This window comes from Paramormyrops kingsleyae, chromosome 4, assembly GCF_048594095.1.
Source record: "Paramormyrops kingsleyae isolate MSU_618 chromosome 4, PKINGS_0.4, whole genome shotgun sequence".
NCBI classification, from domain to species: domain Eukaryota; kingdom Metazoa; phylum Chordata; class Actinopteri; order Osteoglossiformes; family Mormyridae; genus Paramormyrops; species Paramormyrops kingsleyae.
Window position 1 is genome coordinate 24,272,401 of NC_132800.1, and position 27,972 is coordinate 24,300,372.

At 39.2% G+C, this 27,972-nt stretch overlaps 1 protein-coding gene and 1 long non-coding RNA gene across 4 annotated transcripts in view; both read left to right on the forward strand.

The window, feature by feature from the left end:
- The window catches only part of ccdc178 (coiled-coil domain containing 178), a 57,041-nt gene extending 35,019 nt beyond the window's left edge, over positions 1 to 22,022 (forward strand). Inside the window, exons 8-11 of one of the 3 annotated variants that reach the window (XR_002840658.2) lie at positions 11,548 to 11,732; positions 13,590 to 13,675; positions 14,553 to 14,666; positions 21,927 to 22,022. Coding sequence is in view for 1 of the 3 variants with exons in the window: in XM_023832218.2 (XP_023687986.2) it covers positions 11,548 to 11,732; positions 13,590 to 13,675; positions 14,553 to 14,568 (287 nt within the window). In the remaining 2 variants the exon portion in view is untranslated. Of the gene's footprint in view, positions 1 to 11,547; positions 11,733 to 13,589; positions 13,676 to 14,552; positions 14,893 to 15,220; positions 15,887 to 21,926 lie in introns of those variants that run through there. The other 2 variants (XR_002840657.2, XM_023832218.2) reach the window with 2 other exon arrangements.
- Positions 22,023 to 22,758: 736 nt separating this feature from the next.
- Positions 22,759 to 27,972, forward strand: part of LOC111854339 (uncharacterized) — a 40,393-nt gene continuing 35,179 nt past the window's right edge. Inside the window, exon 1 of the long non-coding RNA XR_002840659.1 lies at positions 22,759 to 22,908. This is a non-coding gene — a long non-coding RNA (uncharacterized lncRNA). The remainder of the gene's footprint in view (positions 22,909 to 27,972) is intronic.

Sequence of the window (27,972 nt, forward strand, 5' to 3'; positions counted from 1 at the left end):
TTGTTTTCTGAAAAAATTAACTAACAAAACTGCTGATTTAAAAGTGGAGTATTCAGTATATTGAGGACAATACACTAATCTATTTGTGCTTTCAAAGGACCAGCCACAACCTCCTTAATTTTCCTCTTTTGCAGTAATGCTCCTGACCTCTCCTGGCAATTCACATCAGCGCTATCGCCAGTTATTATAGTTAGTACTGAATGGCTGCATGCTAATTAGGTACCAGTTCACATCAGGTAGGGTTTCTGTTGCTTATAACTGAATGTTGCTATGATTGAAACCAAAGATCTGGGACCCATGAAGATGCTTATGCATGTGGAGTTTGCATGATCTCTCCATGCTGCTGGGTATCCTGGTTTTGTCCTGAACCCCAAAAACATTTAGTTAAGCTACCTGTAGTAAGATTAACAATTTTTAGTATTTTTTGGGGGCATATTTTGGCTTATTCATGTTCATATATCCCACCTGGCTCTCCCTTCTGGGACACCACTAACGATTGTGGGCCCCAAGAAAACATATCAAATTGGTCTTGCAACCCAATTATTACTAATTTAAACTAATTATGTTCCAACTTTTTTGGAATCGTCCTAAGTCCCCCCCCACCCCCACCTTAATGATGACCTTAATGATGACCTTAATGATGACCTTAGTAATGACCTTAATGATGACCTTAATGATGCCTCTGTCTTTGGTCTGTTCCTCTTCTCTCCCATTAGACCCAACAAGGCAAGTCCATTTATTTATTCTCCTACATACATTCCAGAGTTTGTATCTTTTATATTTCCCAAATAGCTGCTTTTTTTTCTCATATTCTTGGCTGGAGCCACAGCTGAAGATATTATTATATTGTTAATGGTTTAGTGGTTTGACCTAATCAGTGATATGCTGGTCTGTGTTGTCATAATATCTGTAATCTGTAATCGTCTCATGTGAATAATGAAGATATTGCCTTCAATTAGATTCATTTGTTTATTTTCCTGGGCTTTTAGTCTTATTTTTAATGATTTATTTCTCAGACATTCTGAAAAGGAGTCAATGAAGATTTCCAGAATATTGTTATCTCAGTTATGTATACTAAAAATTCTCCAGGACTAAATCATACACATACAATAAATTTATCTAATTTCTAATCATAGAACACATTAATTAATATTTTCTGAATCACATATTGTAAACTAAGTTTCCAAAGTGAAAAAAATGTGAATTGGTGAGCAAACATATCATAAATATATAAACAGAAATGCTTTGGGACTTCTATCTGACGACATTACAGATAATGTCATAGAGCAGTGGTTCTCAGTCTTTTTTTATCCACAGACCCCCTGTGTCCAGTTCGGTTCCATGGGAAGTGTATGAAAAGTGCCAACATCCCTGTTATCGCCTCGACCAATATGCAGGGGCATAGATACCATGACTAATTCAGGGGGCCCAGCATTTTGTAGGGGCCCCAAAATCGCCCCACCCAACAAAATCAACTGAGCAACTGAAAGTGCCAACCCAAGCAGGGGGCCCAAGGTGACATTTTCTTAGGGGGGTCTGAGATATCTAGCTACTTTCCTGCACTTATGCATACAACCTGCCATTTTCGATGCTGTTCTCCGCTTTGTTCTTCACAATGGCTGTGTACGAATTCAGGGGCCGCATCCCTTGAATTATGTGGTGTATGAAAGCATAGCCTTTGTAGGCTGCGTTCTTCGAAGTTTGAAAAGAAAGCTTTGGCAAATCTTGGGATATGTTGGACCATGAAGGATTCTCCCGATGGCAAAAGAAGGATGCATCTCTAGACTGCATTTGAAGGAGCCTTTGAAATGGGACGACCTTGTCACACCGCTGTGATGCATTTGGTCTTGAAATGCAGCCAAGAGAAAACTGGAGAACTGTTGAAGTCCAGAAGTGCATGTACATTGAGGTTGAAAGTGGGCTGGCAGGCGTTACATTTGGGGGCGTGGTTAATACTGTCACGTAACAATTCAAAACAGCCCGTTTCACTTCCTTCTTTTACATATTTCGGCATTATATTTGAAAGAGGGAACAATACTGTTTGAGCTTTATTGTATGTCATTTCCATTCTAATGCCATGAATGAGTCTCCCATGCTGTCACAGATTCGGGGCATGGTACAGGCAGGAAAGGAAGGTGACGATCCACTTGTGGCTCCACATACAACAGGGGTTTTATTACAGAACACTGGAAACACTACAAATAAAAGGACTATGAGGGGTCAAAACTAAGCAGGGGTACGATGTAACAGCTCAAAAAAAAGATCTATGAAGGGAAACTGGTAACACAGGACACAGAGAACAGGCAGAGAGGCAAATATAACACACTGGAACTCAAACATGATCAACCTATATTTCACAGAGTAACCTAAACGGAACCACAAACACAAAGCGAAATCATCACAACATCAGAGAATCAATGACTCCACAGGGAAAAAAGCAGGATCAGGTACTTAAATACACAGGCTAACAATATAACACAGGACAGGGGAATTAGCTGCCCCCTGCTATGTCATGATATCACATATGGGTTAAATGCAGAGGATACATTTTGTTGTTGTGCATTCAACAATCAAGAGGCTCAGGGGAACAACACACAGGTGAATCTAATAAACTAAATCATGGAACTCAGATATGTGTCATATAGGTAAAATATAAATTACAGTCTGTGTCCCATTTTGATCGCGATCAATCCCCCCAATAACTAACAAATAACAAAATGACTTTTTTATCTTCCATAGTTTTGGTGTGGTGGTCTAGTTTCATATGAAATTATGTTTAACCTACACATTTTTTGCATCTCCCATGTTTATTTTGCATAAAGGTCCCAGTTCCTGTTGTGCATTGTGAAAACAACACACAAAAGTGGCCAGGAGAACAAAAGTTCCAGGTCGACACAGCCCAGGTATCACAACGGGAAACGCGGAAGCAGGAGCAGGGAGATGTAGGCTCAGGAACGCGGGATTTATTGTAGAAATCAATCCTAGTACAGGACATAGACACATGTAACGTCAATGACTCAATTGGGGAAACAGACTTGAACGCGGACTGAAATACACAAGACTAATGGCAGGAAACGTAGAACAGCTGGTAAACGTAGGGATTCCACACAGGGTTAACAAGGGGGCTTGGCCCACAGGAGGATCATATGAGCTGGGTGCGACAGAACCCCCTCTAAAGGTGCGCACATCGGACGTGCCTAATGGGAGAGAGGAGACGAAACCGGGGACATGGGACCTGGAAAACAAAAGCAAAACATCATTGGGGCACTGGGAATACACAAAGGCAGTAACCCAGACAACAGCTGACAAATGACGGGGAAAGCAAACAGGCCCAGGGGCACCAAACGGAGACACAGGGGGCTGCCGTAGGGGCCACAGGTGACTGGGAGACCAGAGTTGGAGGGATCCTTGACGAACACGAGGTAGGAGCAGGAGGGGACCTCATAGGGGTGAGGAGGCAGACGGAGGGACAGGCGACAGAGGCGAGGAGGAAGTCAAAGGGGAGACCAGAGGAGGCAAGGAGGAAGGTGAAGGAGACGCCGGCGAAGGTGAGGAAAGAGGGGAAGCCGCAGCGGGCGAAGGCGCAGCCGACCAAAGAGTCGGAGTGGGGGGACCCGCAGGTGACTGACGAGTCGAAGGTGACTGATGAGGCGTCGGAGGGGGACCTGCAGGCGGCTGCCGAGCAGGAGCCTGGGGAACTGCAGGCGACAGCCGAGCGGGAGCTGGAGGACCCGCAGATGCCCCTTGAGCCACAGACTAAGAGACCAAGGGCAAGCCAGGGGGTACAGCGGGCAGGACACAACCCCGGCACAGGTGTCCCCTCCCTTTCCGGGAGACCGAAAGGTGGGGACCCCGCCAGGATCTACCATGCTGGGGTGGTGATGGAGTAGGAGTCACTCCTCCGGAAGGGTTCAATGGGGTCATCTGGGAAATCCCTGAGGGGTCCCATTCGAGCTCCTCCTCTCCTTCCATCAAGGGAGGAGGAGCGATGGTCTGGCAATTATGGACCTCCTCGGGGACAGGAACTAGGGCCATCATCATCCGCCGGCCCAGGAACAGCAGTGGGGCGAAGCATCAGCCGGAGGCGCAGGAACTTCGGGCGGAGGTGCAGGAACCTCGGGTGGCAGCGGCGCAGGAACCACGGGGGGCAGAGCATCCAGGGTTTGCACCTTAGTCATTGGCGTTGCCACAATAAGGACTTTGGGGGTGCCTCAGGAACCTCCAACACAGGAACTGTGGGGGCTGGAACTGGGGTTGGCGTCCGGGTAGCCAGCGCTGCCCCTTTAAGATCCTTGGGGATCCGTGGGACGGCATCCCAAACTGACCTGGCCCCGTTAACGGGCAGGTACGTCCCCTCGGGGAGGTTTGAGCTGCTGACACTGGCAGTGAGGCGGCGGTGATGGGAATTTTGTTCGCCCGCTTGGACGAATTGGCAGCGATGTTGTCCGGTGTAAACACCACTGGATTTAAAGAGATCGAGAAAGCCCCCAGCAATATTACCGGGCCATCCTCCAGTCGATGTTGTCTACGCTTCTTTTTTCTCCGGCTGGCAGCTTTCGGGCTCAGAGGATGAAGCAGGAGGCAGCTCAGCACTACGAGCCACCTGCCGGGTCTTCGCAGCAGCTGCTGGAGATTGTCGCGCACTTCTACAGCAAGGTGCGCGTCATTAGTCAGAAACATTCCCTCCAAAATGTCCCGGTTTCGGCTGGCCAGCGCCCAAGCCTCAGGATTCTCTTGGACTCCCTTGGACTTCGGGCTGGGTAAGCGAGTAGGTTACATTGTCTACCAGACCGAGGTAGCGATCCTCGGTCGGGGGGGGGTAACTTTTCTTGGAGTCGAGTCATTCTGTCATGATGGGAAACGCGGAATCAGGAGCAGGGAGACGTAGGATCAGGAATGAGGGATTTATTGTAGCAATCAATCCTAGTACAGGACATAGACACACGCAACGTCAATGACTCGACTAGAACAGACTTGAAAACAGACTCGAAACAGACTTGAACGTGGACTGACTTAACGTAGGGGAATGGCACACAGGAGGATCGTATGAGCCGGGCGTGACACCAGAGACTTGTAAAGTGGCACCAGGTTCAGGAACTTTGTTGTCAAAATGCCTATAGACTACAACCCAGCCCTAGCTTTAGCAATGTCGTCATTTTTTCTACACTTATATAAATAAATAAATTCTCCCCCCCTCCCCCACACTCCTGAGGCTCCCCAGTGAGCCGCAGCCCCACAGTTGAGAACCACTGTCATAGAGGATTAGATTGTATGTATATCTTCCCTATGTGGTCATTTTCCTAAGTACGTATTGCATACTTATTTGCAACAAATGACACCCTTATGTTGTCCTTATGTTTTGTGTACTTTTCATTGTTATAAACCTGACACGTGGTGTGTAGCTCAGTGCATTAGTGGTGGCCTAATAGTTAGGGAAGTGCACTTGTAATTGAAAGATTGCTAGTTTGAATCCCCGACCAGCAAGTACCCTGAGCAAGGTACTGCTCCCCCGGCGCTGAATTAGCTGCCCCCTGCTATGTCATGATATCACATATGGGTTAAATGCAGAGGATACATTTTGTTGTTGTGCACTGTGCGCCGTGGTGTATCAACAATGATCACTGATCTCTAAATACAAAATCAATTCAATTAAGGATCTGTGCTCTTGTCCAGCAGGCTGTGGTTTACTAACCTAAACTGCTCCAGAGGTCCTGGCTACTGACTAGGGCCTCATCTCTGACCCCAAGTATTCCCCTCTTTCCCTGGATATTTATAAGCAACTGCAAAAATAAATGCAAATGTATAATGCACTTATACATCAGTCTTTTGTCAAATCAGTCAACCAATCATTTAAGTAAATAAATGATTAAATGAGAAAAAAAAGACATACACCAGTGGAATTTTTCACATTGTAATTAAAATGTCTCAGGTATAAAAACATAATACAACATCATTAATGTAACAAATTTAATGTTGAAGAAGAAAATATTGATTTACTGACAGCTATTTGATCTTTTTGAAATTCTAAGACTATAAGAGGTCAAATATTTACAATGTAGGTATTCTAAGTGATTTTACTTTAAGACATAGACTTTGCTTGTAATATAACTCAAATGTAATTCATTCATATTACTAGGCATTATATTCATTGTATATTTATTCAGTGACCTTAATATTGTTTCACCAAGATCTGGTCAATCTCTGCACAAATATTAAAAATGAACCGCCTTATTATGGGTAGGAATATACACATATCAAGTGGTAATGTTTGAAAGCAATGCTGTTCATGAACTGCATAGATTTTAGGAATGACTGTAACACTATAATTATTGGCTGAAAAATATATCAGTAATACTTCCACTTGTTCATTTATGATTGGACTTTAGGCTATAAAGTGTATATTTTTTATTAGACATTTTGAACATTTTCTGTTTCTATTTAGAATCATAATTTAGTAATACAAACAAGAATTGGCTGAGATACATTCCATGAGCCAGGTGGAGCCTACTTCCAGGACTGGACATTCCAGCATGGAACGCAAAACCATCGGAAGTGCAGGCAGTGGATGAGCTCTGTAAAACGTACAAACAGCTATATCAGGGGTGGTGAACCCAATCCACAGGGAAGCCCTGTGGGTGCGGGTTTTTGGGATGACCTCTCAATCAGCCAACGACAGTGAGTCCCTAGGACTGGCGCTGAAAACCACTGCAGTATTATTTGTTGATTGAGGGGTCATCCCAAAAACCCACACCCACAGTGGCTCTCCATGCATCAGGTTCACCACCCCTGAGCTATATAAACAATATATGAAGCTACATAAACAATCAGAACAACCTGGCCAGTCTTCATCCATGGTCAAGCACTGTTTCATGCTTATTTTGGTCTGGATTTTGTAGCTAGTTTTATATGTGGTTCAGTTTTGTTTGATTTTTCCAGTGGTGTTGCGGGTTACTCTAACCCAAAACTTGGTTAGTTGGTTCCTTTGTTTATTACATTCCTCTTTTTGTGTTCTTCCCTCTGCACCTGGCTCCTGGAAAGTTCAAGTTATAACCAAATCATACTAAGGATGGCCTGGGGGAACTTATGTTTGTTGTGACTTTTGGGATGAAGGACTCGAGGGCAGGTGTGGTAGTGAAACAAAAAAGGGGTTTATTGCACTCAAAAGAACAAAGACTTGAAATAAACAGGATCATGAGGGATCAAAATGGGAGGAACAAAATAAAGAAGGGCACGGACAGCAAGATGGTTTGCGACAGCAGTGACTGGACTGGGGAACACAGGACTAGGAAGCAGCTATATGTGAAAGACACGAGGGAGCTAATGAGAGGCAGCTGGGAGTGATCAACATGAGGGCTAGAAACGAGAGGCAAGACAAATGAGTAACAGGTGTGGCTTGTTTGATTCACACCAGGGCAGAGACGGGAGGGTCAGGTAGACATGGTGGGCAGGACATGACATTGTCACAATGTATGTTATGTTATTTTACGCTGAGGATGACACCAAAGGGTAAGCATATCAGGAATGGTGCCACAACTCAAAAGCAATGGTCTGTCCAATAAAGAATGCCAGTCTTTTATTAGCTCTACAAGTAATTTTTACAAGTAAAAATGAGCTTTATGGGTAGAAATCAGCTACTTTGAACCCATTTTCATCATTACCATAAGGGTCCATAATTTTTAGAACAGTGCAGAATTTTCATGCATTTTTTTGTCTTGGAAACTAGCAAATTTGCTGTGATACTCAACAATTTCCACAAAGGAGGCATTTCACATTCCACTGGGTTGAACTGTGAATGAGAACAGGAGAAATATGTTGCAAACAAAGAGTAGGGAATGAGAATTCACACCTCCCTTTTATTCCCATGCATTTGGCAGGAGGACGAAAGCTCCCTTCAATGACTATTTTTGTAAGGTACACTAGAGTAACATAAAGGGCTGCATATGTGCTCATATTACTGACGTAGGCATGGAGTATCAGCCATTAGACGCTGCTACCATAAGGGCAATTTTCGTAAAGTTGGTGTTAAGGGTAAGCAAAGCCTAGTAGGGATTATTATTATTGGCTGCAGGGAGGCAAGGATTATTGGTAATGAGACAGAAAGCTGGGATCAATAGAAATACAAATTTGAAACCACTATTCAAGATGATAACTGACCGTTATAAACATTGCAGCTAAACTGAGTATAAACTGGAAAAAAATCATAGATATAAATAAAACATTTTAATTCAGTACCATAAAATGTGGTATGAGAAGCATGTACCTTAACATTGATGTGAAAGGATGTGTTGAATAGTGCTGTACACAGATATGCACAGGAGTATAGTGAGATCTCCCATGTGCCTCTGTACTGTTCCATCTGCCCTCTCTGCATCAAAGGACCATTATCAAGTGGGATACAATGGTTGTGTTCTGAAAAGAATATATATAAAGCAGAGAATAATTTAGTCACAAAAGGTGTAGATAACCATATGCTGCCTGAGCTGGCTGCAAACCTTTTGAACCCCTTGTGCAGGTAATTTCACAGTAATCTAATAGCAGTGAAATAGCTTTGGTCCATGCTTATGATGGAATTAGGCACTGCACAATTTTAGGAAAGATGGCAATTGATGTCTAATTTGTTTAATCTGTTCAAATTTATAATTGAAATTAATTAAAATTGATTCGGTAACACTTAAGGCCATGCTTTTAGTAATTTATAAACACATTTGTAATGCATTATACAGCAATGCATGCACAAAGCATTATAAATATGACTATCAATATTTATTAAAAGGCATAATATATTATAGCCATGTTTTTATACATTATCAATGCCCTACGAAGCTCTCATCTATAATGCACTATAAATACCTCTATAATGCAGTACAACGCATCCTTAATGCTTATTATAAAGGTATCTATAGTGCATTATAGATGAGAGCTTCACAGAACATTCATAATGCACAATATACATGGCTATAATCTGTTATGCTTTTTAATACTTATTTATTTATCTAGTTATTTATTCATTCATTCATGTGTTTATAATGCTTTATGAATGCATTGTTATTTGTGTCGCACCCTCCCCATTCCGCATGTCAGATCCCCTCGTTTCCTCTAGGGCAGTGTTTCTCAACCCAGTCCTCAGCGAACCCCAGCCAGTCCACGTTTTTGCTTCCTTTCAGCTCCCAGCGCACCTGTACCAGCTATTCGGTGTTCCTGATTGGCTGGTGGCTGGGAGGGAGCAAAAACGTGGACTGGCTGGGGTTCGCTGAGGACTGGGTTGAGAAACACTGCTCTAGGGCATGGTCTGTACTGAATATGCCTGCTGCTTGTTAGTCCTTCCTAGTGTTCCTGCCCTCTTGTGAACCACCCACAGCTGCCTTGTGTTGTGCCCTAATAAGCCATATATATAAGTGTCCCAGTCCTACAATCTCTAGTTCTGTATTTGTGTTTGCTGGTTTTTCCGTGTCCTGTCAATAAACCACCCTGTAAAGGGTCTTCGCACTACACCACCCTGCCTTTGGGTCGTGATTCCCCTTTTCGATGTGAGAAACACGACCTTAAGTAAAGTCTTACCATTAATTCCCCTAACAGCTCTTTTATACTAAAGATCTCCTTCTCTAAATAACAGAGGTAAAGTGATTAGTGAGAGAGCATGTGTGTGCACCCAGAATGCTGCCACACCTGGGACCAAAACAAGTGTTTTTAAAGAGGTGATTTCAGTAAGAGATTGCAGTTAAGGAAAGGTTCTTCTACCCCCCCGTAATGAATATGCAGTTTGGCGGTGGATGGAAATATGTGTGAGAAAAATGTGAATTAGCTCCTACTGGTAACAGGGAAGCACCTAGGGTTAGAACCTAGGGTTTTAGCAAGCACGACACATAGGCAAGTGTGGGTTCAAGGAGTGTCCCCCCCCCAGGAAGGCAGTGATTATTAGAGAACAGGGTAGGTGGTGAGAGGGCCGCATGGTCTGGCAGGTTCAGGCCGGTAGTTGACTCCAGTTGGGCCTGAGTCTCGTTCGCTTTGGAGAGGGTATCACAGAACTTCAGCCAGCCTGCGGACGGCAGCTACATACCTGCCAAAGTGCCTCCGAGGGCGTCTTCATTCTGAGTGCTGAGGGAGGCTCCCCAGACAGGAGCCAGCTGGAGCCGTTAGTGGGAACCAGGCGTGGAGAATTAGGGGTGGAGCGGCTCTGAACAGCTGGTCCACAACAGAGGTGCTGAAATGTTGACAGGTGGATGCTGTCCATGGTGCTGCTGGAGGTTGGTGGCCATCTGTCTTTGGGCTGAAGAGATGCCGCTTCCCATGTTCCTGAGGCAGAATCATGACAGTATGTAAGATAAGATTAACATAAGTTCATGCGTCAGAATCATATCGTGCAAGGCAGAGGCAAAGTGCGTAGCACTTAGCACAGGGACTCAACTGTACTGCAATCGGAATTTTGGTCTCCCTGTCAATTACACCAACGTGGAAGAAAGAGTTGGTGATAAGATTAAGACCATCTGTTGGCTCTGTTATACTGAACTCGGAGATGTTACTGGAGACATAACCAACGTGTCAGCTCATTTGAGGCAACATTATCCGACCGGAGCATGGTAGGAACAACTTCTGCAAGTCAGGCTCCCCGTCGAATCTCAAGGCGCTTTGACCAGGAAATTCAGACTGGGCTAAAAACGCAATTATGGCTATTGGGGTGTTTATTGCTATAGATAGACAATCATCCTCAGTAGGAGAGAACACCAGATTTAGAAGGAATCTTAGGTCATTTATGATCATGACATTATATGTTTGATTTTCCAAATTAATTTTGCATATTTATTTTGACAGTAAGCAAATAAGGTTACTATTTGCTATTAGGGTTTGCTATTGACATTGACAGATGCAATTGCGTTCGTGTTTGTAATCATATATGTGTGTGTGTGTGTATATATATATATATACTGTATATATAAACACACAACAATGACTTGGTTGAATGATTATTCCTTTGGGGCCACCATTATTTACAGCTTACCAGGGCAGAGAGCACAAGGAATCCTAAAAAGAATACTTGTAAATCCAGATCCCTTAACAGTTTAAATCAATATGTCCTTGTTTATTATGTTTACACAGCCTAGGTTTCCAAGTAAGATGTTTGTTTGGTTTGGAAGACTGATCAACAGACAGATAGATAGTTTTAGTCACGGGTAAAAAAAAATGCTGAGGTTTTTTTTTACAGTTGACCCTGAAAATGTGGATTCCTTTTACATATTGTCTATATGTAGCACAATGGGCAATTTCGGTTTTTCTGTTTTTTGGCATCTGGCTTTTTACTTAAGTTAATAATAATAATTTAACTCAGATTGAGAATACAATAAATCATTGTATTTGAGGATTATGCTTCCTATGTTTAAGGGGGTATGACATGGTTTTGGGGGTAACTTCTTGAGATATGGTGTTTTTCTTGCCATAGGTGGTGTATTGTACTGTTGTGCATTAGTCATGACAATCTGTATTGAAATCGTAGCGCACTGGGAATCAGTAACACACAGAAGGAGACGTTGGCTTTCGCTTGTTCCCTCTCAGTGGCCAGGTTGCGAAGCAGCTTCACAGTGACAGGAAGCGGATGCTGTTGCAGATTAGTCACAACAAGGAGCAGACGTACAAAGCAAACGCAGAGCTCTCCCATGTGGCTGCAACTCACAGCGCAACCAGGACCCCAGCTGGAGCGTTTGCAGTCATGGAGCTTCACGACGGAGCTGGAGATCAGGGTCTGTCTCACACTGCACACTTCTGCATGCCCTAGTTATACACGTAATAAGATGTCCAGTGAAACATCTACAAACTCACGAGAAGAATGTCTGCACGTGTGCCAGCTGGCAGGGAAATGTGCATTAAGCTTCATTATTTGCTTTCTTGCCAAACTTGCTGTTTCTCACACTCTGGATTGGCTGGATTTAGGGTGGTGTGTGCGTGTGTGTGTGTGTGTGTGCGTGTATGTGTGCGTGTGGTTACTTATGGTTAAGGTTAGTGCTGGATGGGGGTTAAGGTTGTCATGTTGGGCTTAGAGTTTTCCCCATAGAAATGGAGAGTCCCCACAAATATAATTACAAACATCTGTGTGTGTGTGTGAGAGAGAGAGAATTCTATATGTTTTTGAGTTGCAGCCTTTTTTTGCTTGTTTTCTGTTTTTTGCATTTTCATTTTGTTATTCTGAATGCCTTTGTGCTTTCTCTTTGCTCATTCTCATCATCCTTTACTCTGACTTAATTTTGTAGCAAAACAACACTATTTTGAGCTGAGGCATTACTGAATTTCCGTCTCCGAGCTGAGAGTTCTGCACTGGCCCATCAGTCATCGTTCCAGTTGTCATGGCTGAGATCCTTTTATTAGGGGGAAACGGTACTTCTGGTTTAAATTATTAGCTTGTTCTAATGAAAAAGCATGTGAGAAACTGTAGGACATGAAAATCAGTGATGTACCTGTCCAGTTATAGGTTATAGCTTGGATATAACTTGGGACTTTGTTTTACATATATGGACAGAGTCAACTGAATGTTTTTAGATCTGAATGAGAAATACTGTTGGATAAGTTTGCCCAAAGAAGTGAGAGAATTTCTTCTCAAGAGACTGACGGGGTAAACGTTACTTCCTATTGCGTTCCTAGCAACGTTACTTCCTAGGCGTTGGAATGTTTTATCTGTATCTTTCAGAAGACTTCCTTAAAAAAACATTGGTGAAACATAAATAACCCCCCCCCCCCCAGCTGTATAGGGTCAGACTGCCTCAGTAACATACATAAACAAAAACAATATATAAGCACACAAGCATGCTAAAAATGCATTTTATGTACTGTATACAGTATATAAAAATGTTTACACAGGTTTTGCTTTGTATGATTGTGTCTCAAAAGTATGTGACACAGAATATGAAGAAAAAGATAATGGATATAATGAAGGAACAGGAAATCCTCAAAGTATGACAATGACATACTGTACATCTATTCTGTCTCTTGTTTCTTTTTAGGCACTATTTTCAGTCCTTAAAAGATGTTTTTTTTTTGTTAAATTTAACAGCATTGAGTCCAAAATTTTTAGATTAGGTTTGCAAAATAGAGTCTTAAGAATCACATGGTGCTGTCTTTGGTCATACTTGACCATTGTACGTAACCCTGCATGCCAACTTTCATCATTTTGAGGAACTAAATTGGAATAATAATGATGAAATTATGTAATGGAGAAATCAAATATTTTAGTGTGCAATGTTTAAACCCAGTTACATGTCCGGTTAAACCACGTCTGCGGTTCAGGGTTCTAATCCCACGCTGCATGGCGTGTGCAGCTTGCGTGTTTTTCCCGAGGCACTTGGGATTCCCTCCAGGCAGTCGGATTTCCTCCCGTAGACTAAAACATCTCCAAATTGCCCACAGTTTGTTTCTGTCCCCTAAAATGGACTGACTTTCAGTCCCTGCCCCCAGCCAGTCTGCAGCCCTGTCGTGGATAAGTGGGTAGAAGATGCATGGGTGTATTATAATAATAACGTATTATTTATGGTTGTTGTAATCATTATTGTTTCGAGATGACAATAGTATAACCCTGAAGTAATGTATTATTTGTGATGGCATTTTAGGGTAAAATGTCTGCAATGAAGGTTGACAGGAGCAGCCAAACACAGAGAGGACACGTAAAGAACAGCAGGCAGAACTCGAAGAGGCTGTAAGTGCTACTGGTACAATGGGGATAGGGCCTGAAGGCCTGAAAAAGCATCAGGCAGAAACATATTTGGTGAATTATACTAAGGAGTATTATACCAAGAGAGTGAAGTGATACAGCTTGAGTTATTCCAGGGTTTCTTTTTCATTTTTAAAATCAGCTGTGTGAACCTATGCAAGTATTGCATGCTGCCCTTTGATGGAATATAGAACAGCATGCACCACTGCACTGAAAATGCAATTTCCTTAAGTGACAACTAGGTGGCGTATTTATTGGCTAATTTTTCAGCTGCCAACAATCTGAAAAAATAAACATCATTCACATGACAAAAAAATAGTGCAGGACAACCCATCCTGTGATGTTCTTCCTGTGATATAAAGATATCCTTTGGGTTTTCTGCTCACAAGACAAGCAGTTAAATTAACCGGTATAACTAAATTAACCCTTATTTTAGTGACTTATGTAGTTAAAGGTTAATTTTCTTGTGCTAGATCATACATTGCAGTAGTATATGGACAGGGTGTTTAAACACTGTTGCATTTTAATAACCCACCTGAAGATATACACCATATGGGTTTTACATTGTATTTCATAAATGGAAAGATGCTGCAGATCTGCGTCTGATTTCCCACAGCTGTTTACTCAGACTAGCAAGGTAGACATGAGGTATAGTCAGTATAAATAGCTTATTTACATCTTGCAAGAGTGGCCCAGCTAGACAGACAGGACAAAGTGTATGAATTATTCAAAACATAGTTTTATATTCTGGCCTGTAATATAACTATAATATACTAAGTGCAAAAAAGCCATGTGCACCTATCTCATAATTATGTAGCACTATAGGCATTGACAGACTGAATATATGGATAATCTATTCCAGAAAATTGAAGAATTGAAGCAAAACCTGCATGAACTCCAGATCAGACATAAAGCGACAAATGCCTGTTTGGAACAGCAGAAGGACATGCTGCAAATGCACCTGAGTATTCTTCAGGTAAAGTGACATAGCACCCAAACACATGCAGGCTTGTATTTATATCATTGTGGGGACTCTTCGTTCACTTCTATGGGGAAAACTCTAATCCCAACATGACGGCCTTAACCCCTACCCAGCCATAACCTTAACCATAAGTAACCAAACAAAATACAAGACTTTTGGCATTTGACCTGAAAAATGGTCCCCACAATATAAAAAGCAGGTTTTTATTACATTGTGTGGGATATTTGGTGTATTTACATGTAATTTTTTATAACAAACAAAGAACAACAACATTTTTCACTGAATTGTATAAGTGCTGTTTCTGGCTTGATTTGTGGACAATTAAGATAAATGTTTCATTGATAGAGACTTTAAGTGTTCATCTTATCATTCAGGAGTAAGTATGGCGAAGGAATTAGCTCTGGAACGGTTCCTTTGAGGAAAAGAGTCCAGCTTGCCATGTGCTGGCCGCTATTTCAGCTATTAAAGAAGAATCAGTGATAGCTAAATATATAAATTTTGTTATTTAACTGGGGTAGAACGTAACACGATTTTTTTTATATTAATAGGAAAATTAGTTCTTTTACAGGAAGTGTTTCTGCAGCAGCTGATACATGTGCAAGACGGTCTGGCTGCTAATCTCACTGCTGTACAGCAGATGGCATCTGGCAAATGGGAAATCGTCGGAGCTTAGCTCCTTCATGGCTAAAACAATGATTTCTCAGTGTAACATCATTTAACCAGTAATTCAATGAAATGTTAATGCATATGAATGTATATATGTTTGTTCTCAGTTTCTCTTTTAGTCCTGATTGTGCCACTAGTATTATAAAATATTATTTGTTCAATTGATTGAAAAAATGATTGGCTTTCTGAGCAGGGTAGAAGAATACTCCTTCATGAATATTTTATATAGCATTATGATTACTGTAGCACATCAGCTATCAGCAATGTTAAGTGTCATTTTCATGTGACCCATTCACTCATTGGCTTATGGAATAGTTCCATCACAAATTTAACTATTAATTATTATGAAATAAGACACATAACACATAAAATAAAATAAATACAAATACAACTGTATAGGTAACCAGTTGTGATAAGGGAGTGACACATCGCATTTGTTAAATATCAAGGATATATCACACACAGTATTGTATACTACACATAATTTGTCTCATTTTTGAGATAACATGCAATTACACCTTACATACACTTTGTATGGCAGTTTTATGTGGTTGTGGCATATGGTTGTATTAAGTATAATCAGTATTAATCAATCACTTATATACTATATAACTGTCTGGCAATGCTATCGCTGAGCTAGGACAGGAATTGTAAATTACCATTTCAATTAAAAGGACCTGGATTTCACTTGAGCACTGAGTTCTTGCTGCGTGCTGATTGGTCAGTCTCCTATGATCATACATGTGTCACTAATGCTAATGTGAAACAGCTGGATGAGTCTTTCAGTCAAGGAAACAAACCAAAGCACAAGAAGAGCTGAACTATTTCGCCGAGCACAGGAGCCTTTCAGTTTGAAAGTAGTTTGTAAAACCCGAAGTAGCTCAAAGTGTCTCCCTGACATGGATTATCTGGTTACTAATGTCTAATGTTCTTGAACTTATAGGAACTTAACATACAAGTTCTGCTCTAGACTGGACAAAAGTCATTAAAAGGTGTCATTCCAAGGTGACAGAAATATCTGACACAAAAAAACAATAAATAAACTATGAATTACTTAAATCCTACGTTTGTTATTAAAATAATTGTAATTTAAAAATGTATTTGTTGAAAGAAATGAGTACTGTAGTGGCATTATTGATCTTTACAGATTTTTAATTTGATCATCCTAACATCACTTGAATTAAGAGGGCTGCTTATATATCTTTGTGGTTTGGATACAGAGGAGAAATTAAAGCAGGGGTGTGTGTCTTCAGATGATTTTTGGAGAATATGCAAAAGTCTAAAAACTTTTCATGTTTTATGATTAGTGATTTCTGAGTCCAGCATTGTGTTTCCGAGGGACAGTCACTGTCAACGAAACAGCGAGGGCATTCAGACTCATCATTTTGTTACTTGTCTACAGTACATGTTTGGTCAGGAGCAAACAAATTTCAAGGGGGTTCAAAACCTGTAGTTTTACTAAGTGGTTATGTGTCTGACATATGCTTCAGGATTACAAGATGCAATAATTCAAAGTGCAAGGCTAAATAGATAATTTAATAGCAAATGTCACATGTTCACCATAACTGACAATGCACTCCTGAAAATCCAGCTATGCAAAAGAATTATGGATTGCAATGGATTTTCAAATAATAGAAAAAAATGTTTATATTATGATTTTTTCAACGATGAGTTAACATTATGCAAAGGTAGGGTGCCTTGTTGTGGGATAAAAAGACTTTATAAGGAAACATTAATTCACTACAAAGTACTAGTGAATCCCGGTGAGACGGGTTCATTGAAAGTGCTTTACACATAAGAAAAATACAGAATTCAAGGGAAATTCAAATCAAAAAGATATAAGGGAACTGAAATTTAAAACATGATTAAAACAATATATTTAAAAGACAAAAAAATTAACATGAAAATCAAAAGCAAATCTGTCCAGCATGTATAATTCCGTGGTTTGATAAGCATGACACTTATGTTATGAATAGCCACAGTTGTCACTATTTCGCAGGGTTACCCAATATCGGTGCTGGACAGCAGATTGAAGATTTCCTTATTCAAACGCGCCTTAATCAGATAATTACCAGGTCTTGAAGATGTGTTGGAACAAGGAAATCTGCAGACTTTGTCGGATTTCGGCTTTCCAAGACCGGAACTGGGGAACCGTGCTATATCCAGACCTTAGGAGTAATGACTAGCTGATTCAATACCTGAAATTTGTCTTTACTTTCTGGTTTACATTAGTGACATTTAGCAAAGTTCTTTTCTCCCATACCTGACACTAAGCATATTTCTATACAAAATATACAAATAAAATTTTGTTTAATAAATAAAACCATTAGGCAACTAGAAAAATGGCGACAGATCCTAAATTCAATTAAATTTAAATTGCTAGTTACAAACTTCCAACTTTTACAATGAAATTATAACATATCTTATCTATATAATTAGAAGATCATGTGATGTCAGTAAAAGAACAAGATGCCTCAAACAAATGATTAGGAGGCATAAAACACAATCAGATGCATGACTGACAATTATTTTGTTGCTTTTCATTTCAACAGCTGTTCTCACAAGAACATGATAATGTTTTCAAGGTTCTTGTTGGGGGAAATACTAGCGCATGCTATTTGACTCAAAGTCTTAAACCTGTAGGAATAATAATGTAGATTCTCTTATGTCAAAATACTCCCATCGGCTTACATTTGGATAACTGTATAAGCTTAAATACTTGATGCAATTGGGACAAAAGGGTAAAAACCTATTAAATATTCAGAGATGAGTTTCCACTGCCTGTCAACAACTAGATTTCTTCATGAATTGCTTCGTAAAATGTATCTGATTCTTATTTGACAACAGCACATGCAACATTTTACGTCACAATATGATTACTGAACAAATGCATGAAAGTCAGTGACGTAAAAGGAATACAGAGCCATTCCTGTAGCTGCTGATTGGACATGTGCAGTGGACAGGAGGCTATTTGACTTTTTCCTTTCAGTCCATGTATATTTCTGGGATGTCTTACTTGAACGGCCTGCTTCAGATCATGCTCTAGCATTTCAATGGGATTACGTTCAGGGTTTGGCCATTATAAAATACAGAATTCCATCTGTTTGAGCCACTCTGTTGTTGATTTACATCCTCGTTTGGGATCATTGTCATATCGCATGATCCAGCTCCCTTTGAGTTTTAGGTCATCGACGCTGTGACATTGTAATGCAGAATTTTATGCTACAATTTGGAATTCCTTTGTCTATTGATGATTCCGAGTTGTATAGACCTTGAGGCAGCAAAGCAGCCATTGCAGTCTCACCAACACATCGCCTGTTTTGAGTCATTCTTGCAGTAATACAGGTCATTTTGAAAGGGTCACAAACCAGTTTAAGGAACATGGATCAGCTGCCTAACAATTTGAGTGTCAGACCACAATTGACCACTGTTATACTCGTACAGACAATCTATATGTCTTTTCTCTAATTCAGGGGTCTCTAACTCCGGTCCTGGAGAACTACCATCCAGTAGGTTTTCTATCCTACCCGGCTTCTGATGAGCCACACCTGTTCTCAGGTAAATACCAGGAGCAGGTGTGGCTCATCAGAAGCCAAGTAGGATAGAAAACCTACTGGATAGTAGCTCTCCAGGACCGGAGTCAGAGACCCCTGCTCTAATTTATGACAACACTGCATGAAATAGAAATGCCAAAGGCCTAGAATGGCTGGAGGCAAGAGCTGAATGTACCATGCATGCATTCTGCATGAATAAGTGCATAGTACACATGCAGAAACTATTGGGGTGGAATGTTGCTCAGTGGGTGTGGCTGACCATTATAATGCATTATAAAAGTATCTATAATGCATTATAGATGAGAGCTTCATAGAGCATCCATAATGCATAATAAACATGACTATAATGTGTTATGCCTTTTTATAAATAGTTATAGCCATGTTTATAATAATTTATGAATGCATTATAATATATTATGAAGGTATGTACAGTATAATGCATTATGATGACTGATTTAAGTAAAGTGTTACCAATAATATTTACCAACTCTGTCCCTTTAAGGGCTCCATACAAATGTAACTCAAAATTGATCAATTTAAAATAGAATATTTATTAAATTTCAAGGAATCATAAGTCATGATGGAAGGAATTTTTCACATTTTCAATATTTTTCTTTACTGAATGGAAAATTACAACAGCATGTTGGTTATTATTCAGTGAGAAGAGTTAGATCAATTATAACATTGCTCTTCCCGCATGCCTTCCCTGCCTTTCCTGAGTTCTAGGAAATTTTATTCAGTATGTCAGTTCTGACTGATACACATGACATATATATGTATAAAACAAAATTTCTTTAAGTTGAAGTGTAACTCGATTGGTGTAATGTTATTGTTTCTTTCTGAAACTTTAAGTGATTCATACATTAATTTTATAAAACACCTTTGATGCTTTTAACAGAAGAGTTAAAGGGATTATCAAAGTTAGGCACGCTGCGTAACATGCTCATTGAATCTGAAACACTAATGTCTAAACTCACAAAGAATTTACAACAGCGTATTCTCATCTATAATTTTCTTTAAGCAGATATCATTTTTATTCATCCTCCTTTCCTTTGTTACGCCATTTGTCAAAGAGGCTGTGGGCAGAGTTACATCGATTTGTTTCCCATTAGCATAGGAATGAAAATTGATTATTTTTCTGCAAGATCTTCCAGAGCTGTGGCATACAGAGGAAGAAGAATAGTGGTCAAAACACCAGTCTCAAGAGCATTGACAATGACAGTACCGCTATCAGATTTCCTGCAAATGCTGTGAATGATTTCTAACATAAGAAAAAGGAAAAAATGACATGTGACAGGTCCAGACAGCCAGCATAAGACAGAAAGCTGCATGATCCAACACAGATTACCTCAATGGAATTATTGTTGGACTGCATTAAAAGATAACTATCTTTGATCAGATTCATTTTTGTGCAAACATCGCTAGAGTTGTGTTTTGAAAGATTAATTGATGGATGCAGTATGAAATTCCTGAATGCGAGCTAATAGGTGGTAGATGCATAGCAAGGCTTAGTTTCCAATTTATTTTACTTGCTTTTTATGAATCATGACAAGGAGGTGCACACTGCTGTCACACCACTCATAGGTCTGTCGAATATTCTGTCTCTTCTTAAAAAAAACACAAGTTCACAAGGTTAACGCTGTTTATAAAGGGAAGTAAGGGCTAAATTTGTTGTTGTCAGAGACCAAGCATTGCAAACTTTATCTTGGAAGACCTGCGGTTTTTCTGTTTCACTACATTATTGTCACTCCGATTTAGGAGAATGCATTTCTTTTTGATGGCTCTGTTCTATCTTGACTGCCTCACGGCAGATATAACAGATAATTCCCTGCAGTAAGAAAGGAGAGTATTCCTTTCATGAAATCTGTACTGACTCAGACATATTTTTAGAGTTAAACTAAATCCTTAACTAGCACTTTAGGGACTATGGGTGACATTTGTTTATCTATGATTGCCACCGGTACAGACAGATTGGAAAGACATTCCAGTCAAATTTCAATGCCTATCCAGAAGAGTCTTTTTTTTTCCAGAAATATGAATTCTGACAAGTAAGTATTGTTAAGCGTCAGATGTGAGTGCAAAAATGGTAGGTAATAAACTGAACGGGACAAATGTAATTTAATATTTTGTAGTGTACTAATGGGGCAAAAAAGTGTAGTGTACTCAGAGGGCAAAGAAGTGTAGTACTGTATACTCAGAGGGCAAAGAAGTGTAGTACTGTATACTCAGAGGGCAAAGAAATGTAGTACTGTATACTCAGAGGGCAAAGAAGTGTAGTACTGTATACTCAGAGGGCAAAGAATTGCTGCACAAGAATTATGCTGATGGCAGAAGACAGAACAAAGCTAATGTTGTGATAGCAAATAGTTTAACATATTCCTGGAGCCTAATTGATCTAGGTGTTTGATTTAAAGTTGTTGTTGGTGGGTGTGAAGACAGTTTAAACCAGGTGTTAACACCCATCCTGTGGCAAGTCTGTTCTCAGCTGTTAATTGGGAGGTGCGAGAAAACAGAAGCTATTTATTTGGAAAATACACTATGTGTGATATATAGTCGTTTTTAAAAAATTATTCATAAAGAAAAGAATGGATTTTAAGATTCAATGTTTTAAATAAATAAGGTTCAAGTTTTCTTATCTTTAAGCTTGTGTGTGTGTTTTTTTAACTCCATCCAATCATAAAATGTCCCCTGAGCAGATATTTATAGTACAAATATGTATTAATAATACGAAACATAACACAATCTTAACTGGGCATGCACATCATAGATAGATAGCAAGGGATTATGTAGACTATAGAATGCCTTTTTATAGACATTAATATATAAACCTAAATATTGTATAATCCTAGAAAATGCATGTAACACTTGATTTGCAATGATTAATTAACAGCATACCATGACCAAGTTCTGTGTGAATAGTTATGGAATATGAACCGAAATATAAAAGCTTTAATGCCTGTTATAAGCTTTCTATGACTATGTTGTGCTTTGGATGAAGCTTATGCTGCAAAGTGCTTTTTTCCTCAAATCGCAGGAAAGACACGAGGCAGCCTGAACAAACCCAGAGCCGAATAGAGGAAGTCAGCGCAAGGGCCAACGACTACAGAGCCGATTCAGATACCACAAGGCAAGGAGCAGCAACCATGCTGGATGCCATTAAAGATCTCCAGTCAGAAAATTTGTTCTACAGGAATTATTTAACAGTGATTAGCCTGTACTATTTTGTACAATACAAAAAATAAATGGTGATTTCAGAATGCATTGTTTAATTATCATGCAACAGTTGGTGTGAATACTTCATTACAATGGGCAGCTACTGTAAAATTGAAACATTCTAATGAAGAAATGGATAAGATGGTTCACTTCTTTATATGGAAGTTATTTTCACTAAGAATTCTCCCCTTTTACCCATGTTTATAACAGTAAGTTCTCTTAATTTCTTTTAAATATATCCCGAACATTGTATGATTGAATTATTTTATAAAGTGAAAATACTGGGGGGAAAAAATTAATGAAAAGTTAAACACAAAGGAATTTATTTATTTTACGAAAAAGAAAAGTCTGTACTTTTATAAAAAGTTATGCCAAAATGTGTATTTCAAAAGACACAGTAGTCCTGAAGGTTGGTTTCATTACATCATTTAACTTGTACTTTTGTAATTAATCATTCACAATTAATGGAAACTACTGTGGAATATATGGAAAATTATTTGAGATGGCAAACTTTCTGATCTGTATATCAAAAATGTTTGATATGCCTTCATTTATTAATAATGTGAGGATTTTTTTCATGATATGCAACTTGCATTTATTTTAATTCTTATAGTTTATTATACTTTGCTTCTGTTGATTTCAGAAATGTCTTTGATGTGGTGAATTTCAAGCACAAAACTGCAGCCTCCGTCATGCGGAACCTGCAGAAGGAGTTGGTGGATGTCACGAAAACGACAAAGGTGTCTGGGCTGATTCATGCCTCTTTGTCCACAGACAGGCACCTGATGATGGAGCACACCAAGGTATATGTACAGATCAGCCATTTTCCTTTTTAAAGCAGCAAGATTAACATTTTCTTTGTGATATGAGAATCTTCACGTAAAAATAAACACCAGGATTTTGTTTTTCTATTGCAATTAGACTTCCATGAATATTCATAAGGTATATCGGAATTATATCAGAGAATAAGCATTTGTATTTTGAGTTTGTATCGGACCAGTTTACAATTTACATTGTAGACTAATTTCTTTTAACATAAAATCTCAAATCTGGAAACTAATCAGCTGTGCCATTCCTCCGCAGTTAACGAGAAAAGATATCTCTGTAGTGCTGCTACAGTACTGTGACTCTGATGACATTTAATTTTCGTTATTATTTCTGCCAGAAGAATATCTCCTAATGCTGGCAGTTTGCCGTGAACTGCAAGAGTGTTTAGGTCAAAATTGTACCCAATTAGTGATGAAATTATTTCTTAATTAGGTACTATTGGTACCTTCCCACACTGAGAACGAGGAACAAAATAGAAAAGTTTAAGAACAGGTTCTGTAAACATTTTTTTTTAAAAGCAGTGCTGTCATTTAGATGAGAAAACTTGCTTAGTTAGAATTTTTCATCTGAAGGATTACCTCCTCAGTCAGAGGCACTTGCATGATGAGGGTCTCACATGGCTTATCTAATGTGAAATCTCCATGTGGTATATAGTTTCATTAAACGGTGATCAAGAATACATTAGTTCAAAACAAGAAAAGGCAATGGAGCTTAATCCACCAGGCATCCTGGCGCAACAACTTTTAAGAAGTTATTGAAGTGTGACAATTTGAGAATTAGAAGTCTTCCACACAGACAAAACTCCCATCAGTAGCATAAAACCAGCCTTGCACAAATGTGTTTGACCATTCTTGTGAAGAAATAAAACAGCAACGTTAAAAGAACAGAATTTATAGGATGTAGAAGAACTTTCTTGGTATAACTGTATTCAGGTACAAACTTCCCTTTAGAGATTTGAAATGGCAAATAAAATATTTTTAAGATTTTTTCTTCCCTTAACGCTTGTACAATTGTGTTATACAGTGATACCTGAGTATGATAAAAGTGTCAGAGATTTGGCTGAACAGGTTACAGTCACTCTGATTCACGACGGCTTCATAATGCATTTACTGTACACACGTCTGCTCTACTTTTGCATATAAGGCAGTACAACGGCAAAGACGTGCATCTTAAAACTTTCCTGTTCAAAATTCTTCTCCAATTACACGACTACCTGTATAATCTCTAGGGCTGTACAGAGCTTTTGGGAGGAAAAGCTATATAAGAATTAATATGCAAATGTACATTTCGCTTTAAAGACTGTAAAATATGTAATTAACAGTTATTAACTATAGGGATAATAATGCCAAAATCATAAGTGAGTGCTTTGATGAGAACAAACTGCTATGCATTGTATATAGTGACAATACACATAAGTCTGTATGTTTCTTGATTGTGGCAGCTCTCCTACTTTGCAATGAATATTTCATATAGAGCTGCAGCACCCCTTCTGGCAAAAGCTGGTACTGCTGCTTCCATGCTAAAACGGCTTCTTTTTAGTTTAATATTTTGTCGTGACTGGATAGGATCAGCCCTAATGCCTGTATACCACAGGTTATTAAACAGGCTCACTCCTGTTGGTAATCGCCTTGCCACATCACCTCTGCTGTATCTTATGTACCTTGTGCCACCAAAAGAAAAAGTCTCTTATGTTTTCGCCACTAACGAACTCATAATTGTGGGGTGTGTAGTCATAGACACGTGACATGATACGGACAAAGAAAAGCATGAAGAGGCTCACACACTGAAATACACTCAAAAACGGTTTGATTGTGCTATCGCAGACAAATCTGCCTTCACGCAAAAGGCTTTTAATGAAGTTCAAACTTCAGATTGCTTGCGTACAGGTATAGTTCTCTAGCTTTCATTCAACCTTTCATCGTGCTGCACCAGTAGCTGCCATCATGGCAAGAGATTCTCAGTCAGTTGCTAATCATATTTCTCGTTTGTAGAAGCATGTCTGATTGCTGATAGATACATGCGTAGATGTTAGGATACAAGTTTAGATAGATTACAGAAGACCATCTCATGACAGAATTTCTCTTTATCAATCTGTGAAATGCTGTGTTTGATTAATAGAAGGAGATAACTGAAAAAAAAAGACAAATTAGGACATACAAACTGATGTTTTAACTGTGGTTCTGTTGCTGTTACAATTACTTGTATTTGTTTTAGAGAACATTTTTTATTTATTATGATTATCTTTATTATTTAATATTTTAATGTAACTTTAATGCACAATGGATTCTAACAATGTCAAACACAATTACATATAATACAGATGAATCATTATTTAATAACGCATACCCACATTAATAACAAGACTGGACCAAAAAGAATTTGAATGGCTTTCATTTTTTCAAAGAAACAGTAAATTAATTAAACTGTATCTACCTGGTAGCTTATATAAGGACAATATCAATCCATGAACCCTGTAGATTTATTAACCTTATCATTTAGAGAGGTCAGAGGGTCTGATCTATGTATCCAGTTAATCACTTCGCTTCTCATTGAATTTTTACGCTGCCTATTTAAAGATTATGGCAAATAAGGCACCTCTGGTCCTCACCCCTGATGCAGTTTTTAGGATCAGAAAGTCTTCTTTTGAGTGCCGTTAATTTGTTTACATATGTCAATTCAGACACTTATTTAATTAAGTACGCATTTTCATATAGTGAAGCAGAGGATGATTGTAACTTTGCCAGATGTAAGTTTATTTCCTGATAAACCTACATCTGTACTTGCCATCTGGAATTTTGTCTAGAAGGGTACCCTGATTAACTAGATTTTTGCACAATATATCTGTTCAAAGGAATGGTTATAACAGCAGATATGTACATCTGTTATGTTGAGTCAATGCCGATATACATAATTAATAGTAATATCTATTTTTTCAGCAGCTATATTATATACTGTGTTTTATGGTTTCTTACTTAACATCAGCTGGTAGAATTCCAATTTTGCAGATTTGGCTGTGCTAATAAATCTTTTTTCAGACTATAAGTCATCCAGCAAATGAAAAAAACAATCTTTGCTTGGCAATGAAAAATGCTAATTTTGGGTTGTGACAACAGCAGGAAGGTTCATTTAGCCAGGTAGGTGCAGGAATGCTGCCGCACCCCATGGCACCAAAAAACACTACATCGGATCAAACCAGATGTATACAATAATGCTGCATTCTAGCTCAATGCTCTAATGATCTAGGAGTCCTTCTCCTGTCAGGCTCCACTGTTTTGCATGCAAAACTTCTTTGTCGTACTTGACTGTGCAGGTTTGCACAAGACTGGGTTTAATTCTGTGTTTAGACAGAAACAGATGCAGTGTAACAGCAGACACATATGCACGTCTTTTTTGTGATTTTTTTTTAAAGTTAGGCTTTAATATTTTATATATAAGATATTATTATTATCTAATAAACATTATTAAACGTATTAAGGCCATGATGTAATTAATAATGGGGTTGAAATTGAGCTCATTTGTTGAGTGAGATTGTCTACGAAACAAATCCATGACATGGATAGGGAGACTTAAGGATCGGTAAAGAAGAAGGACATGTAATCAGTGATGGATTGTCAAGAGGGAAATCATTCATGGAGAGATGTGCATAAAAGGAATGAGTAGCCCAAAGTAGCCCCGTGTCAAAACTTAGCGCGGTTTAGACTTAAAGCTAATAGAAATATGAGTTTCATCAATGCCTTGAACAAATACAGATTTGAAATAATAATAATATCAATACATCCATCTTCTGAAACCTCTTGTCCTATTCAGGGTTGTGGGGGTCCAGAGCCAATCCTGGGGGCTACAAGCACAAACCTGGGAACAACCCAGACTGGGGTCCCGACCCATTGCAGGGCTCAGCGAGACAACTGTGGGCAATCCCGCAACTCAGTGTTTTTTGGCTGTGGGGGGAAACAGGTACTCGGAGGATAGCCCACGACAACATGCAAACTCCATACACCAACATGCAAACTCCATACACCAACATGCAAACTCCATACACCAACATGCAAACTCCATACACCAACAGTTTCACGCTGATCTTTTCCTCGCCTTATTCACCAAACCAGTTACTAATATGTCGATCCATGGTTAATATTATCATAATTAAGCATGTCATTTGAGTAAACTGTTATGCTACTCATCTAATACTAATACTAAGCTAAGGTGCCTTAAATTGCACAGACATCATTGCAATGCATGTCATGAGGACCGTGATATATTAGGTAGTATACATTATTACATACGTTTAAAATGTATATAATGTTAAAAGGAAACTACAATGCTAGTAATTGAAATAAAGATCACACCCGATATCACCTGATAGAACCCAATAAGAAGTAATAGCAGATCCTTTGCTGAAGGTGCCCTAGGTTTTTACAGTATAACAAAAGCCTCAGGGCACGGTTCATATAATAAAGTGGTTCTTGCAAAAAAAGGAGTCATTGTGCTTTGATGTTACAGTAAAACAGGAGTCCCAGGGGTCGTGGAGGAGACCTTGACTGGAGGAAGGACAGCCTGAGGCTGTTTTGGGTTTATGTAAAGCAGTTCAATATAACATCTGGGATGGATAGAGGCGTCAAGGGTGGAAAAAAACCGATGAAAACATCTTGAAAGTTTTGGATAAGTGTTGGAAGAAAAAATGAGCCTAGTCTGGCAATCCTAACCGCGAAACCCACGTCTTTATTGGTTTGAGCAACAGCTCTCATGATGCATTTTTTATCAACACAACGTTAAAGCTCTCCTACCTTTAAACTCTTCAGACAGGAGATGGTCATGGCTGTCCCTTATATACCTTTAGTGTTCCTATTCATGGAAATAATCCAATGTCTTGTTGAATTAAGAAGGCAAATTGGATATTGCGTTTTATCTACATATATTATTTTGAAATGATTTGTCTGGGTCTTTACTTTGAGAGATTTATCCCATTACCTACACTTTATTAAGAAAAAAAAAAGAAAAAAAAAGATTTAATAGCCACTGTCACCAAAGGAATGTAGAAA